Raw genomic sequence first — 17,659 nt, forward strand, 5'->3', positions numbered from 1 at the left:
CTTGAACAGTTTTCTTTTAAATAAGGAAAAAGATGTATTGGCTGAACATTACAACAGCCCCACATCGGCCCATAGGTGGTTCATCCTTACCTGCCTTCTCTTCTTCCTGCTGAAGGGAACAGGGAGCTCTGTTAGCCTCTGCTGCTGTTACCTGCTAATGCAGAAGGGACAGGTAAGCCAGGAGTTCCCCAGTGACCCTGACACACCCCTCTGCCCATGTGTCCTTAGGGGGGAAGAGTGTGAGAGGCTCTCTGGCCACCCTGGCCTGCTGCAGGGACCAGCACGCACTGATCGCCTCCTGGGTTTCTGCAGTATGTGCATTTGTCAGTCAGATCCTATTCCAGCACCAGTTAAAAGGGAATTGGGGCAAGCTAGAATTCAAAAGCAGATCTAGAGACAGGCCATATGCAAAGAGATGTTTCACTGAGCGGCAGTTCAGGTATCTCATGCTTTGTTGCAAGTTTGGGCTCGCCAGTTAGTTTTTGTTCCCTCAAATCTTTTCTTTTTCCTTCCCCACTGTGATTTTTTTCCCCATACTCATTTAATGCAGACTTTCCTGGGCTTGTGCCACTGACCCCTGCCGTGCACAGCTTCCCTCATGGCAGTTTTACAGGTCTAAGTTGCTTTAATTTTCAGTATTGCCCTTTCTTTTTAAATCCACGGAGTTCTGGGAACATCCCAGGGCTAGGAGTGTCATTGCTTGTGGAAAACAGCCCATCTCTGTGCAGGAGGCAATCCCAGGCAGCTGATTGGTGCGGGTGTTTGCACTCCAGGGATACCGTTAGAAGGAGGGCATGTGGGTATGAAGACTTAATGTGATCCTTAGAATTTGGACGCTACCTGAGGGTTTTCCCAGAGGTTATGCCTGCATGGCCAGCTGAGAAGGAAATCCATTGCTCCTCACACACACACTTGCATCTCCTCCGGGTGTTCCCGGGGTGCAGCCCAGCACCGGGACAGCAGGTTTCTCCCTTGGGCAGCTGGCATGTTCGCTGCTGTCACACTCCCGCACTGCAGCATGGCAGGGATGCAAGCGGCAGTAGAGGTGCCTGGCTGTCCTAAATCACTATGTTTCCCCTAGAACTCTTGGAATTGGGATTTCATTTGTAGTTTTAAACTGCATAAAAGGCAAGCGCGAGCTGAGCTGAGCGCCAAACCCAGCAGCCTCCTTTGTGCTCTTTCCCCAGCTCCGCGCGATGCCCAGGCAGCTGCCGAGCAGCACATCTGCCAGCTCAGGTGCAAACCCACGCACCGTGTCCCACATTAACGCTGAGATCTCTCTTGTGTAACACACACCCCTACGGAAGGATTCTCTTTAACCATTCTCCCTGAGAGGGTAGGCTTTGTCCTGTGATGAACTGCCCTTAGATTAATGAAGTACAGATAATAAGAGCCTTACGGGTATTTGCTGGGCTTGTACTGGAGTGTTCTTTTATTCAGCAGCGCCTCCTCTCACCGTTCTTGGACGTGTATGTACAAATTAGCAGAAGCATTCTGATGTAGTTTAATTCAAGTGTTTCTGTGTTTTAAGCATTGAAATATAATTAAACTATTTACATGAAATCTAGCGTGATCGTCTCCTTTCTCACCCATCATTTTCATTTTCCACAGAAAACCACTGGAGCATTTCTATGGTACCTGTTGGTAATTTGTAGGCAGTGAATTCCCCTGCTCTTTCAAAGACCAAAGTCAGTGGGGAAAAAAAATCTGGAAGGACAAGATCTGCAGGGCAAAGGTTTAGTGTTCCAGGGCACAAAAATCTCAGATCTTTGCAGGGAGGCTCAGTGCTTGATGGAGAAGCTGGGAAGGCAGGAGCTTCCAGCCTAGCAGATGCTGGGCATGCAGAATGCAGACAAATTCCAATGTGTCCGTTTGCTGTATTATCCTTTAGCCAGCTGAATTCCTGGACAAGCCAGGGGTTCATCAGCTCCCCTGCAGCTCAGCCCAGGCTGGGGTAAACACTGCGAGCAGCAACTGGCAGCTCCACAATGAATTTGTCATTGTAGTTCAGATTTGCTCTCTGCCTCTGGTTCTGACTCACAGACTCAGAACTTGGGACGAGTTAGGAAAGCCGTCAGATACCCGCAGAGGCTGTGCACAGGAACAGGATTAAGGTACAGGTACGGACAGCACACGGAGTAATGTGGGACATAGACTCAGCTGTGGAGACTTCTGGATGTATACCTGACACGCAGTAGGGCTGTGTTCCCATCAAGCCAGTTACGAGGTACTGTGAGATACACAAGAGCATGGAATTAGATACCCACAGTTAGACTTAAGGGCCTGTTTGTTTTCGTCTGTGTGTAATTCCTCATGCTTATCCCTTGTTTTCGTATAGATCCATGGGCCCTCCAAATGTCCCAATCTTGTTTTATAAATCCCCAAACTCCAATTTGGATAAAGAGTGAGAAGCTCACCTCTGGTGATGTCCAGATGTGCCCAGATTGGTGCACATGGAGGATGCAAAGCAGAACCCAGTGGTGCTACATTTTATGCCTTTATTGAAAAGGAACTCCAAGGTTAATTTGCAAGTTGCCAACACTATGCCTTCACCAAAACCAGAACCATTCGCATGAATCTTTCAAACTTTGCTAGACAACAAACCTTTTATCTCCTGTGTTTTGATCTGACTGTAATTATCTCTTATTTTTAACTGAGCCTGTCCTACCCTAGAAACACTTGAAATGCGTTTGATTAGAGGTAGGATTTGGCTACACAGAAAACATAACTATATAGAAATTAGGAAGCGTTTATCATTCCAGAAAAGAAAATCCAAGTAATCCAGCATGAGATGCTAGCTCTCTGCAGATGGCTTTAATCCTGCCCACCTTTAACAGGCGCTGACTTTCATTCCAAGTCTCTGTATAAAAAGGGAAGCTGAAGCTATGGACTGGGATTTGAGCTACACTCAGAGTAACTCCTAATAGTGTGGGATTCTGCTTGTTCTCCCTGAGCACTTATATTTTGAGACACGTTTTCTACCTCAGCTTCGTAATAAAGCATTAAGAGGTAGCAACGACTCAATTTGTATTTGAAAGAGAAGCAGCACTTTGTGTGACTGTCCCAGAGGAATACTGCTGACCTAAAGCAAATGGATTTACTATCTAGCTGAGGCGGTTCTCATCTGTACTCCGCCAGCTCAGAAACATCTGACTGATGTCATAAGAACAGCTAGAGTCTCTTACAGATGCAATCCCAAATCCATTTGGGAGAAGCTGAAGTTCCAGTCTCACATGGTAACAGCTATTACTCTCAGGTAATAGAGGTTCATTAAACAGGCAGTACAGCCTTGCAAGTGGGCTCCTAAATCTGCCAGTTCATCTGAAAATGAGGTAAAGAGGTTGGCAAATACCTTAGTGTGCCACTGGAGTGGCCCTTGAATGCAGGCAAGAACTGCAGCTGAGTATTTGTGCCCACTGAAGAGCAGCAGCTCCCTAGCTGGAATTCAGAGGAACACCACTTGGATCTTCTCATGTCGCCATCACCACTTACAGCTTTGTGGTGTCACACCTGGATTCATACACACAGCAGAAGAAGGTCCAACTCTGCCCATGCCTGGCAGCATGCCTCATCCTACAGTATCAGATATAGGTCAGTCCCTGTGATCTAATCCATTCAATCCTCAATTTCACTGCTCTGTAGTGCAGGAGGACGCACAAAGGTTGCTGTCATACAAGTTTCTACTAAACTCCATACACAAGAAACTACTGTTAGGGCAAACCAGACAACACACAGAACCAACAGGATCAGGATTCTGATCACTACTAAACTGGGCAGATGACCTAGAAGGACCTAGAAAGACCTTTTCTTTCCTACTATCTTTCTCCAGTCAGCCCTTCCTCCTACTGCTACATACATTTTCTTGTGTGAAATAAATACCTGCTTAAGGGAACAGACCTCTGATGAAAGCATAATAAATGAGCTCAATAGATACTGCCGTTTCATGGGTTTCTGCTATGCACTGCCATAAATTTAAAGCCAATTATGTTCTGCTTAAATATTTAACGCTGTAAGCGAGCCCATTTTACATCTTGTCAAAGATAATTGCAATACCCACTTTGTCCCTTTAATAGATAGGCAGAGCATCCACAGGATGGAAAATATCCCTGAGATCTCACCGTTTCCAACTGGATATTGGAAATACTCCCAGTTCCTCAGAGTTTAACCAGAGCAGCTCCGACACGGAAAGCACAAATCTACAAACAACGTGAGACCAGCAACATCCAGCAACACATCCGAGACCAGCTGGCTACTGCTGTCTCCCAAAACTAAACGGTATCAGCAAGTTTTATTTGCATAGCTGCAACACTAGAGGACCCCACACACGCACGTTATGAACTGAAGACAGAGCAGTAATTTAAACTGAATCCTGAGGCTCTGCAAGGAAGCAACCTTTGTGTAACTGAGTCTACAGGCACTCCTTTGAAGTGACGAAATCCAGTGACTGTGACTAAGCTTGTAAACACTGTTCACTCAAAGTTGCTCTCGGATTCAGGGCAGTGCCAGCAGGCCAAAAGCTGGTTATAGGAGACGGCCCTGAGGTGATAACGCGAGGCTAGGAATTTCAGAGTCAATCCCCTAGACACCAAGGTGAGAGCTTTCCTCTAAAGTGTCCAAGTTATTGACCACTGGAGCAACAGCAGTGGTTAACCTGGAAATGTCATGAAGGCTTTTATTTCTCATATAGCCAAAAAGGACTTGAAGACTGTGTTTCAGATGCAATCCCTATGGGCAACTGAGCAAAACTTAACTCTTGGGACTGCTCCATCAGTGTGCCAGAGGGAGCACTATTATATACACGCTCAGCAATTAGCTGTGTAAATAGGTTTCTTTCACTGTATCTGCATTGCTGAGCTGACCTTTCTGTTGAACTGCTGCTGCCTATAGCAGGGCAAGGCACCACATTATCCAAGGATTTTTAAGCAAGATTCATATCCTCACAAAATACATACTACAAATTGAAAGCATCTCCCCAACAAGGTGTTTACCATTGCTTCCCCCAAGTCACTGTTCGGATGTTTGGGGTAAGCCAGCAGACAGTAGGAGAGAAAGCTTGGCCAAATTTATCACAACAGCAGAATGTGAAATATGACATTAAAAGTTCTGTTTGCCTTCCAGTCCTCTGGTTTCCACAAGAGATGAACAGGAGGCATGCTACTGCGCTGGGGCAGGGATGTTACTCAGAGATCTCCTGAGATCAGTAGTTTTGCCAGGCCTGGAACCATCTTTTCCAGTGATGCCTAAGGGGAAAGATCATGGGAGACAGAGTTAGCTCTTCCTATTTTTTGATTCTCCTCGGGACAGACTGACAGGCGCTAAACATGCAGACATGGAGCGGTTTGGGCTGCAGTTCCGTGTGCTGCACTGCTGTCTCCCACCGACCGCAGCATCTGCTTATCCTGTCACATCTGGTTCTGCCTCACTGCGACAGGAGGGAAATGCATTCCTCATGTCGCTGCCCCCAGACTCACTCAAACTGAAAGGAAGAAGAAGGTACCCATATCGGCTGTGGTTTTGGGCAATGCTTGAGGGTACTACATAAAGGCAGCGACTGGGCCGGAGGTGAGCTCATCACCCATGAGCCTGCGGCTCTGCTGATGTCATCACACAACTCGGTGGCAGGAAGTGATACGGGAGCAGGAGCACAAGAGGAAACTGAATTGAGCAACTGAGGTTAACTACTCTGGTGTTTTATCATGTGGCATTTCCAGGGACTTTCTAAGAACCCCAGGCCGGGTTTGGCTGCCTGGTGTCAGTTTGCTTGCTTTGCATGCAACAGCTCCAACGGCAGCGGAATGAGGGAGCAGCTGCGCTGACCACATGGCAAAACACGGCAACATCTGCCTCTCCTGGGTCACTGGCCTTTCTGTCTCCTGCTCAAGGGAAAACATTTAACAAATCAGTTCCTACGATGCTCCCTAAAGGTAGGGCTCAGCTGCAAGCAGGTTTTCCTGGCATCCTCATCAGAAATGACCCCGAACAGTACAAGCTGGACCTGGATTCACACACGGCTGTAGCAAGGCTGGGCTCTGGGTGGTGTGTCTGTACATACCTACACAGTGATAACAGTTATCTGACATCTCACCTCAGAGAAGCTTCAATAACTTTTCAGCCCTGTACAGAAACTTAGCAGCATTGTCCTTCTGTGCGCGGCTGATGCCCCAGCATCTCTGTTAGCGCCTGGCACGTGGGCAGAGTGCTGCCTGGGAGTACAGGCCAGCAAGGGGACACAAAGGCTGTCACAGAGGCACGCTGGGGTTAATCCAGAACACTAGGATGTCCCAAACATGAAGCAATCTTCAACTCAGTGTTTTTTTCAAGTAAAGCAAGACATTCATGACTATTTTCACTTTCTACCTAACAGAGCCAAACAATTTCACTGAGCCATTCCTGTAACAGTGACCAGAACCACAATACATGGCTTCTTAGAAAGACACAGATATAGATTCTCTTCCCATCCCTCTTTCTACCTTCACTTGTGCTGAAGCAGTCATAACTGAATTGGATGGAAGGAATGTGCTACCCCCCCTGCTGTAATGTGCCTGGAAACCTTCCAAATCCTCCTCTGCAGGATTCACCAGAATGATTGTGGTCAGTGCTAGAGCTTTGGGGTACACGCATGGGTACCTCATGGGTACTGCACTGTTTAGTCTCATGTAATTACGATTAACTAATTTCAAACCTTGTGCGGCTGGTACCGACTTCAAATTCAATTCGCTGCTTCCCGGAGGATTTCCTTCCTGAAATGCTGCTTCTTGGGCTAGTTGAGGCTATGAAGAAAAACACCAAAATCAAATATGCACACACCCAAAGTTAGGTATCAGAAGGCAAAACTGCAAATAGGCAAAGCAGATGGAAAGCAAAAAGCCTTTGACCAACGTTATTTAAATAAGACAGTGCACCCCTGAAAGCCTGATCTCCTTATCACCATGTCCTATATCCAACCACACACAAGAGCAAGCACCAGTGCATGTGGTGCCCACACACATTCGCAAACCTCTGAGCGGTCATCAGAACTCATGCTAAGCCACCATACTACCAGTCATGAGAGACACGGCCCCACTCTGAATAAATCTCCCCGTTACAGTTTCTATATTGCAGAATATTTCTATAGTCTTCCTGCCCTGAACAGCTAAATATTTTGTCCATTGAAAATTAAAACCCAAATGGTTGTTCTTTTTCTTCTGCTTTGGTTTTGTGCCCCAAGAACTCCTTAGCTGTTAAAATAGGTTAACTTTTAAATGAAACATCAGAATGCTTTGCTAACCAAAGTCAGAATGACACATTGTGAAACAGTAATAAGGAGCCAGTGTACACCAAGTTTTAACTTCAACAAATTGTCATGTAGTAAAGGCAAGAACATTTTTTGACAACTTACTATGCAGCTCATTGTTTATAGTAATGAACACTCAAACTTACAACGTGATTTAACCACAAAACCCCCAAGCCTAATCCCAGCACTGCAGCTACTACAGGCGGTTACAGAAGAGAAGGGCCGGAAGAGTCTTTTCCGTGCTCATTTACAGCTCATTATAGATGAGAGATGGCTATAAATTATTTCTAGCATGCTATAGATGTCTATAAGACTGGGCAAACCTCAGAGCGCCCTGATCCAATTAGACCCGTTTTGAGCAGGGCTTTGAACTAAAAGGTCTCTGGCGGGCCCTTCCAACCTGAATTGTTCTACGATTTTACGAAGAGGAAAAGGACTGAACATTGTACTCACCCACTTGCGGGGCCTCCCTCTTGGCCTTTTCCCAGCAGAAGGTTCTACCTTTATTGCAAACCAAAGGCAAAGACAACCATTTTAAGCTTTTGCATTTGCTGGGCACTGTGCCTACTAATACACTGAGCCTGGCCAAGGTGACCTCTGCATAACGTCCTTGAGAAAGAAGTGGCAAAAAAGACAAGCTGGGGAGAGAAGACAGTTGAGGAGGAAACACCTGCCAGACTATGTTAGTTGTGATTATTTGGCAACAGTAGAGGAGAAATGCCAGAAGGAAGCTGCTGAACAGGCACTGGCAACACAGTGGCTGGGAGGTGAGTTAGGACTAAGACAACAGTGGCAATTAAAGCAGAGTTGAATCAGGAGCAACTTTCACTGTCTATCATCAAGCTAAGACAAACATCTCTGCTTGTCCCTTTAGCAATGCTTCAATGTTTCTCCTTCATAAAAGAATACAAGCCATTTACTCTTACCATCTCTCCAGATACGGTTGTCACTTTCTTGCTTCCTTTTGGCCTTCCTCGTGGTTTCTTCACTGGCAATGGTCCCACAGCCTCCTCCTGGGATAAAAGGAGAAAAGCATCTAAGCAGGATAGTCCCTGCAACAACTTCCAGCTTCTACTCTAACGTGCCTTAGACTCTTTTTCACCAATAATAGTACCCAGACCACTAGATACCTCGCCGTCTCTGCTTTTTCAGCTGTGACGTGTGTTAGAAGATCGCCACCAATACCCATACCCCTTTATCTTCTGTGTTGGGGAAATAAATAATCTCCCATACCATAATGCCTGGAATGGAGAGGAAAGGCTCACTCTGACAACTAGGGCAAAAACAGAGGGCGGTGACACCTGAAAGTCGGGAACAGAACTCTGGGTACCTCCTCTCATGCCATTTTCTGGCCTGAAGAGTCACAGCCTGCCACGTTAGAGGCACCTCTGAAGCCAGAGGCTGAGATGCCCCAGGGTGCACATGCTATTGCTTTACTGAAGAATAATATTTACCACAGAATATCTCAGCTTCCCTTGCTCTTCGTTAACAAGTGGCTGCTCAGGGCTGCCTGCAAATCCCACCAGGCTAATGCCCAAGGACCATCAGGCAGCCTCTTACAATGATGTGTCCTCACCTGTGGCTGCTTCTTTGGTCTTCCCCTCTTTCTCTTCACGCCCTCAGCCAGTGTAGATGAGCCAGGGGTCACAGGTCTCTCGTTGCTCATGTTTGCACTTTCCACAGTCTCCAGATGATAACCCAAGAGATTATTTTTCCATGGACTGGGAAAGAAAACTTGTCCCTTCCTTTCTTTTGCCCAATTTGCTACAGATTCTCCTCTACCTGCAAGGCTGAAATGGTGAGAAAGAATCAGACATGACACCTTGCTATGTTTTTTTATCAGCTGGAAGAGCCTGAGACACAGCAGACATTCAGAAGCACAACTGTGTTTCACAAACATTAATGAACCATTCTTTGTGGCCCACTGCTCAGCTTCCCGAGGTTTCTGGCCAAAGGAACCAATTGCTCCAGATGCCAGAGCGTGTTGGTACCTGCATCTGCCTTCCGCCCTTATGGGCCGACTTCACCTGAGCTAACAAAGACATTTTCAGCTCTCTGAACTCCCCTCTTTGTAGCTTCCTTCGCCTCCGGAGGAAAGAGGTGGGAGACAAAGTGGTGGTAGTGAGTTATAAACACCTCGTTGAACGGTAAAGCTTCAGCTGGAGCTCCTGTATCATCAGATACCAAAGCTAATCCTGCCTTAAAGAAGCTTTTCTACCTCCACCTGAGAAATGTTTTTTTGCAGCTCTTTTGCTCTGTTTTGTTTCTCCTCTGTCATTTGTTAAAATGAGAGGCAACAACCTTGTGCTTAAACAGCAGTGTGTCCCGTTGGCCTCCAGCGCTGGGTCCCCAGATTGCTCGGCAGGCGCTGCCTGAGGCAATAAAGGCAGTGTTGCAAATAGACAGAGCTGCACCACTCAGAAGAGCACAACTACTACAATAATGCTGGAGGGCAGAGCTGGGTTCAGTTCCAGTCTGTGCACGAGCAATCCCACCCAGCGAACCCTGGGGTGCCCTGCTGCACGCGCTGCTGGGACCCAGCTCGCAGGTGCTGCTGCACACTTGGCATTTCTATCAAAACCTCTGATCAGAGTGTGATGGAAAGAACGTAAGTTCTTTCTGAGTTCAAGCTGCATCTGGAGGGGAGACAGTTAGGAAAAAAACCGTTTCTTTGTACTTGCAAGCCACGCACAGTTGCCACCAAGCCCTGAGAGACAAGCATAAAACAGTTTTGCAGTCTCTTTCAGACAGGAGCTGTGCTTTTAGATATCATTACCAGAGCTTTGTAGTTTGATCAGATGTTCACGTTACAAAGATGAGAGGGACTTAATGGAAGATGAGAGCAAATACTTTGCCCTCTGGTCCAACAACTGTTTCCTGATTTGCCTGCGTTAACTGGTCAGAATTTGGGCTCAAATGGTCCTGGCATTTGGGGCTGGATGAGGCAGGAGAAAGTTACCAAGATACCCTGATCCCAGACTGCCCCAGGAGCAGGGAAACCGTAGTGCCTCTTCCCAGTGGTCCTTTCCACAGATCAGAGAAAGGCTTGGGGATGAGCCTACTGCTTTGGGCAGGTAAATTAAATGAAAGAACCTCTGTCTGTTTGTTTCCTTGGGGAGGTTAAATTTTATTACACCCTTGGGAGAAACAATCTGACACAGGGATGTTCGAGACATCGCGCTAAACCCCCCAAACCGTGTGCATGATTCACAGCAAAATGCTGCCAGAAAATGACTGTCGAGCTGCAGTGCCCACATACAGAGTACAAAGCTCCCAAAGCCTTTTTCAAAGCATAATGGGAGTGTGATTATAAGAGAATATTATATTCATTATAGCCTTAACTCCGTCTCTGCTGTCTCTGTAATAATAGGAAAAAATATCCACCAAGCACAACTCCCACTTTGTAGTGCAGCGCCACTGTTCTGCTGTCACGCGTGACAATGTAAACCCAGAGTAACTTTGCTGGCATGACATGGTCACTCTGCAGTCCCTCTGCTCAAATGGAGAGGGAAGAAGTTGGCCCAAGCCCTGCACCAAGCAGAGGATGACAGAAGACCTTAACCGTCAAGATATCTAAAGAAGGGCATAAGAAGGCCAGGCAGAAAGAAACCTTTCATTCCAATAATCATAGCAATAGCGATCCACACTCACATTATGAGAAACTGCTTTCACCTTCTGAGAAATCAAATGCTCACATCTTTGCAGACCCCACAGCAGCTCAAGAAACACCATAGCTTGTTGCGGTTCCCCATGTACTCTGCTACCAGGAAAGGAGGACAGTCAAGCACTGGAATATCTCCCCTAGGAAAGAGCAGTGGTGGTAACGCTCTGGTGGCAAAGGAACCTTCACTGCCAGATTTTTCTGTGAAATGAGGAACTTAGAGGCAACTAAATCAAGCTTGTGGCAATAGCAGGTAACTGCCAGAGTCTCATAAATCACATCTGAAAAACATAAATAACCTCTCAAAGTAGTTGGAGAAAACACCTAGAGTGATTAAGTCTAAGCCTTCTTTCGTCTTAATGCTTACTCTTCTGAGAGGCACCCTGCTCATCCACATCCATACCACAGCTCATCACAGAAGTACTGCTATCAACGTGCTGTTGCTAGCCTAAAATATTCCCATTCCTTCCTCAGAAGTGTGAGGCTTTGCACTTGCCTGTGGAATAAGTCAGACCACACGAGGAGTTCTGGCTGCACCAAGGTCCTGTTAATTGCTGTACGCTCAGGACTTGCCCTGAAGGTCATCACATAGTGAAGTTCCACAGCGAAGGGTTCAACCTCAATCTAATCTCAGCATCATCAGCTTCCAAGCCCTGCCAAGGCCCCAGGCTTCCTACGGTCAGAGCAGTCAAAGTAAGGAGGCAGTGAAGATGCCAGGGAAGATGTGGAAAAGCACTGCAGGATACCAAGTCCAGAGAGGAAGAGAGACCTGGAATCTGTTCCTGACATTGATCTTGGGCAAGTCATGTCATCTTCCTCTGTTTGACCTTTTCTGTCTATAAGATTATGGAAGAACATTGGAAGGATTAAAACTTGGCCCCAGCTTGGGGTGGAGGGACCGAGGACTAAGTCATTCCTGTTTGTACAGGAACACTAAGAACTCCCAGAAGAAGAGAACAGAGCAAAGCATTCTCAGCAGACCACACCAGCAGACTCCCCGTATCATTGTGCTTGCAAGTGCAAAGGAGAAGCTGTTGCAACTGAAGAAACGCAGCTCAGGATTAGCCACATCCTGCTGAGCAGCAAAACACACCCTCGCCCTCTTCCTCCAAGAACCAGAAGGCTTTTGGCCCAAAAGTGGAGTTCCCTGCTGTGGGAACCTGTCACAGAGCAGCATTTGAATGCAAGCAAGCGTTCTCCAGAGCTGCTGGACACTGCTGAACTGCACAGCACTTTTCATCCACTTCCAAACCAGAGCAGATATGGGATACAGGGCCCTGCTCACTGTCTCTATCCAAGGAAATTCATTCACCCAACCTGGCAACCCAAGTCTTGAGGCCACCACCTGAGGTCTTGGAAACTCTTCCTGCACTTCTCCCCCAAGGATCAAGCCAGACCAGTGACATTTAACGCCTCTCTGTGGATCACAGACCCCCTGGCATGACACATTAAGAGCGTGTTAAGATTCTCCCTCAGGGAATTTGCCCAAAGACCTAAATGTTTTCTCTTAAAGTCTCTGTCCAGACCCTTTCACCAGCAAGTGAGCTTCCCAAGCACTGCTGAGTTAAATCGGTGGAGATAAAACCAGCAGTATTTACTATGAAAAGGATAAGGAGAAACCTGTGGTTACTAAATCAAAATTAAAAATCACAGCCATCTCTTACTTCAGATAGCATCAAACCTCGTTCCCCAGAAGAATTACTGTCTTGTTCAGCCCAAGTACTGACATCTGCAAAGTGCTGTCCACTTGCGCAAAACCAGGGAATGGCCCTGCACGGTTCCTGGTGCCACTGGAGTTCTGGCACCAGGACACAGGAGGCAGCAAGTTTTGTGCCTTAACCTGCTTCCAAACAATCTCTCTTAATTACCGTGATGCAATTTATTAATCCTTGTGCCTTAAGCAAAGTCCAGTGTCTCGCAGAGAAGCTCTGCACAGATATTTCAAACGCGGGTTTGCAAACGCAGTAAGAAAGGAACAAGATTACCTGGTGAGAAGTTGGGCAGCACCACTTGACTCGGCCCCAGCAGACCTGGCAGCGAAGGCAAGAGAGAAAGGCAGAGGTATCCAGCAGGTGACACCCCCTCTGCTCAGGAGGGGAACCGCTAACCGAAGGCTCTGCACACACTCATTTCTGGAGCCTCACAGTGAGCCAAACGCTATTTATTGTGCTCCCAGTTAGTGATATGGAAAGCAGCGTAAGCACTGCCAGTGATCTCCTTCTGATGGCAGCCCTGAGTAGTGACAGCAAGTGAAACCCAGCTCGCTTCAACCTGCCTGGAATCTCACACTCCACCAGTAATGGCAAAAAGTAAGAGAAATCCCCAAGCAGACAACTTACGCCAAGCAGCCTGTACCACCACCCTGCTTGCTGAAAAGAAAGCCAGTTTCCAAACCTGAAATGAATGATCTGAATAAGGGGGACAGATCGCTTCACAGCCTTCCCTCTATACAAGTGCCAGAAAGAATCATGTTGACCCCATTTTATGAGAAATCCAAACCCCAGATGAGGAGCCCCAGGAAAGCTTGTGGTGACAAAGTTGTTATTAATCAGAGTGCAAAACACGTGTGGGGCATTTACTATAAGTCACCAAAAAAAAAAAAAAAATGGGAAGCTGACTTCAGCTGAGCGTAAATGTATTTAGAAATGAGATGCTGCGTGGCTCTAGAGTTACGAATTCTATATTAATTATGTGAATGACCGTTAGAGCTAGCAAAAGCTCTGTTATAGAATCACAGAACGGTTTTAGTTGGAAAACACCTTTAAGGTGATCAAGCCCAACCATCAATCCAGTCCTGCTAAGTCCGCCACTGGACCATGGCCCCAAGTGTGACATCTCATTGTCTTTTAAATCCCTCCAGGGACTGGGACTCCACCACCTCCCTGGGCAGCCTCTGCCAGAGCCCAAGAACCCTTTCAGCGAAGAATTTTTTTCCTAATGACCAGTCTGAACCTGCCCTGGCGCAGCTTGAGGCCATTCCCTCTTGCCCTATTGCCTGTCACTTGGGTGAAGAGCCCAGCACCCACCCCTCTACAACCTCCTTTCAGGAGCTGCAGGGAGCCATAAGGTCTCCCCTCAGTCGTCTTTTCTCCAGACTAAACAGCTCCAGCTCCCTCAGGCTCTCCTCACAAGGCTTCTGCTCTAAACCCTTCCCCAGCTCCATTGCCATCCTCTGGACGCGCTCCAGCATCTCAGTGTCCTTACAGGGAGGGGCCCAAAACTGAAGCCAAGTTTCAAGGTGCGGCCCCACCAGTGCTGAGTACAGGGCAAGGACCTTCTGGGCCACCAGAGCTACTGCTGGCTCATACTCCTGAAACATTAAGAAAAGCCTTTAATCGCCCCTACAACAGGGTCTAACCTCAAAATCACAAGATAGTGTATCAATTCATGTACCTACAAGTTATTACCTATTAATCTAACTGCTTAACTAATTAGTCTGCTTAATTACCTCTAGCTAACCTACTAGAGCTCCTCCTGCACACACCACCACATCATGGAAATACATAAAGATTTTTTTCCCCATTTTTTAATGAAAAATCATTTAATTTAAAAAATATGACTCCAGACAAAGCTGTATGCACAGTGCACAAACACAGTGTAATCAGAAAGACCAGGGCAGAACGGGAACTGTTACGCTTTGTATGAAATGAAGAAATCTGCATTTCATACAAATACGTCCTGGCAAGGAAGCATTAAACTGGATTCCACAGCACTAACCCCATGGCTGACTGTCCACAAGCGCTAAAGGACATTATTAATATTGTAGAAATTAAACTTCTAGTTAGGAAAGGTCATATAAAAATTGGCACATTGAGTCCTATTTAATCCTTCCTAGGCACATACTGGGGGATAGCGCTTTAATGTCATATCCACACTTCATAATTTCATTAGCGTTTAAGGCAGAGAGAAATGATTCCATCATTCTGTATATAAATGACTGTCATTTCATTGTTATGTTTGGACTGAGCCCAAAACTTTTATACTTGACTGAAGCATTGGTCCCAGAAAATCATGTGTTCTCAGTTTAAAGACATCATGGGACGGCGAATGTACCACCACCCTTGGACATGTGTTCCAGCGGTTAATCCCCTTTAAAAGGGTGCCTCATTTGCAATTTGATTTGTGAGCTTTCAGATTGCAGTTGCTGGTTCTTATCGTATTTCTCAGATAAGCACCCACCTATTCCCTCCCTCCCCTGCTCGGCGATACTTCTGCACCGTTATCAAGTCCACTCACACTATTCTTCTAAAAAATTAAATAGCCTGATCTCCTTCAGTCTCATACTATAAAGCTTTAAAAGGGAAAAAAATAATAATTTCCCTGCCCCTCTCCTCATCTTCAAATATTAATGCCTTTTAAGCAGAGGGGCACCAAAGCAGCACGCCTGACTTCAGTAGCTGCCTTGACCCCCATTAAACCAGAGGTAAAATTAATTCCTCTTCTCCACTCCTGTGGTTTCACAGCCAAGTATGATAGGAGAACACAAAGGGATATTTTGTGCAGCATTCCCATTCATTCCACAAGCTGTTCCTTCCATCCAGTAAACATTGCTGTTTTTGTTTACCCTTTTGCCCACTTCTTTACTGCTCTGTGCAACCCCTTTTCAGAAGGCAAAATTATCTGTTCCCCCTGGGACTTCACAGCAATAGGTCTCACCGCACTATTGAACTGCTTTACCAACACAAACGAGCCAACGTGTGCGTTGCCACTCCATAGTGCGATAGCTGTTGTGTATTTCACAGGGCAGGGAATTAAGATCATATCTTGGATATCAATATCTAGGTAAGAAGTTGCCAGCAAAATAGTTTTACCACGTGCCGATTCCATCCAGCGAGGTACAGGTAGGCGAGGATGCCATCAAAGCCTCCCTTGGGCAGACTGGTAGATCCGGTCCCTCCTCCCTCTCTGCCTGCATTCAAATGCCAGGATTTCTTCCTCTGGGCAGCCTCAATGCCAGGAGGTGAGCTCTGAGAGATTGAAGATTTGAGCTGCCTGTTTGCAGCATACAAACCACACGGTTCTCAGGTGCAGAACAGGGCTGCCTCAACATTGCCTATGGTGCTCCTGTCCTCAGAGCACCTCGGAGAAGCTCTCTGGAGAGGAGCAGCTTCTGGCCAAGGGCTGAAGCCTGTTCAGGATTGCACCTTCTGATGAAGTTTTTCTTTCTGAGGTCCCACAAAGGAGGAACAAGCACGAGCTGGACCAAGCAGCAGAAAAACAGTAGCAGCCAAGTCCAGCGGGCAGGAGTCTTTCAAATTCCCTCTCCTTAGACTAGTTATTATAAACAAATAATCAGATTAACAAGGTTTCCACTTGAGTGACTTTGTCCTGAGAGGGCTTTGTGTGTTTGCGAGAGACTCACCCTATACAAGGGCTGGCTTGTGTCTGCAAGAGAGTTCAGAGTCTCCTTTAGGAAGCATCCAGATTTTACCACAATGCAGTGCAAGGCTCTGCCTGCATTCCTGTTCCTTATCTGCACTCTTCCAGAAACCAGACCGGTCACTGTGGTACAGCGCGATACACGTAGGCTAACAGCGATTCATTTGTGTATAATCCCTGTTAGACAGGTGCACATAAAGAGCTTCATTCACCGCTCTCCTGATCTTGTCAGAGCCTCTCATGTGCACAAACCGACATCTCATAAGCGTAGTGAAAGCTAGTTTCACAGCAATTGTTCTACATATGCTTATTATTTAGGCTGTATTAATGAATATTTTAACTGGAGATTAGGCTGAGGTGTGATTTCCACAAGATAAGAAATAGATTTGCCATGCTCTATTTTACCATTGTTATGAAAGTGTGCTCCATAATATTATATTTCTTAATTCTTTCCTATTATGCTCAACAGCAATTCGAAGTCTCTGAATGCCACAGGATTACAAAAGCTCACTTTGAGAAAGTTGTAGACTTGCTGGAAGTCCTCCAAAAAATCAGAGGCTTCAAATCCAGGTCCTGTGAGGAAATATTGAGGATCTGGGTTGCTAAACCTAGAGATGGGGGAACTGAATGTACATGATAATGGCTTTCAAATACACCGAAGAGTGCTGCCTCTGGGAAAGTACTAGTGGAGAGCTAGGATAAAACAAGTCCGTTTCAATGAAGAAGGGAAAGTTAGGTTGATTGTTAAGGAAAGTCTAATGACTTAATGGTCAGGACAGCAAAGCACTGGAATAATGTAGCGAATTTCATAGAATCATAGAGTGGGTTGAGTTGGAAGGGACATTAAAGATCATCAAGTTCCAGCCCCCCTGCCATAGCCAGGGACACCTCCACTGGATCAGGTTGCTCAAGACCCCATCCAACTTGGCCTTGAACACCTCTAGGGATGGGGCAGCCACTACTTCTTTGGGCAGCCTTCGCCTGTAGGAATGTTGTCCTTCCAATGCTCCTGTAGACAGTTACCAGGTAGACCAAAGGCTGGTGCATCCCATCAAGAGAATCAAGTGTGTCCCAGACAGCAGATTCACGCTGAAGGTGCAAGAACAGCAGTGCCCACCCCACTCCCTTCCTTGATTTGGCAATGTGCATCTCATTTGCAGCTTGAAGACACCATTACTTGAATCCTTCTGTGTCTTGAGAGAGTGAAAGGAAAAGTGAAAAGGGGACACTCACAAATACTTCTAAATACTACCAAATTTCTTACAATCAGGCTGAAGAACTGACAAAGCCTGGCTATGCTGGAAAGATGTTGACAAAGAACCAATAAGCATCCTGTTGGATCAGCT

General features: G+C 46.4%; 1 protein-coding gene across 3 annotated transcripts; it reads right to left on the bottom strand.

The window, feature by feature from the left end:
- Nucleotides 1–3,523: 3,523 nt before the first annotated feature.
- On the bottom strand, nucleotides 3,524–13,146 carry LOC128853277 (high mobility group protein HMGI-C-like). 3 transcript variants are annotated; one of them, XR_008451710.1, is made up of 7 exons: nucleotides 12,920–13,146; nucleotides 8,850–9,063; nucleotides 8,200–8,286; nucleotides 7,727–7,774; nucleotides 6,683–6,770; nucleotides 4,989–5,240; nucleotides 3,524–3,573 (listed from the first exon to the last, which is right to left on the bottom strand). XR_008451710.1 is itself a non-coding variant. In XM_054076845.1 (6 exons), exons 2-6 carry the CDS (start codon nucleotides 8,937–8,939, stop codon nucleotides 5,155–5,157), a joined length of 399 nt encoding a protein of 132 aa, XP_053932820.1. In that variant the 5' UTR covers nucleotides 8,940–9,063; nucleotides 12,920–13,146; the 3' UTR covers nucleotides 3,539–5,154. The 3 variants fall into 3 exon arrangements, 2 of the variants coding, with proteins under 2 accessions (XP_053932820.1, XP_053932821.1); XM_054076845.1 differs by having other exon boundaries at nucleotides 3,539–5,240; XM_054076846.1 differs by lacking the exon at nucleotides 7,727–7,774 and having other exon boundaries at nucleotides 3,539–5,240.
- Between the last annotated feature and the right edge of the window lie 4,513 nt (nucleotides 13,147–17,659).

This window comes from Cuculus canorus, chromosome 11, assembly GCF_017976375.1.
Source record: "Cuculus canorus isolate bCucCan1 chromosome 11, bCucCan1.pri, whole genome shotgun sequence".
NCBI classification, from domain to species: Eukaryota; Metazoa; Chordata; class Aves; order Cuculiformes; family Cuculidae; genus Cuculus; species Cuculus canorus.

Excerpts from the sequence above, each read along its gene's own strand:
- LOC128853277 (XM_054076845.1), bottom strand. The coding sequence starts at position 8,939 with ATGAGCAACGAGAGACCTGTGACCCCTGGCTCATCTACACTGGCTGAG. Across the intron at positions 7,775-8,199 it reads CAACCGTATCTGGAGAGATG|GTAGAACCTTCTGCTGGGAA; the intron begins GTAAGAGTAAAT and ends TTTGCAATAAAG. Across the intron at positions 6,771-7,726 it reads GAGGGAGGCCCCGCAAGTGG|CCTCAACTAGCCCAAGAAGC; the intron begins GTGAGTACAATG and ends TTTTCTTCATAG.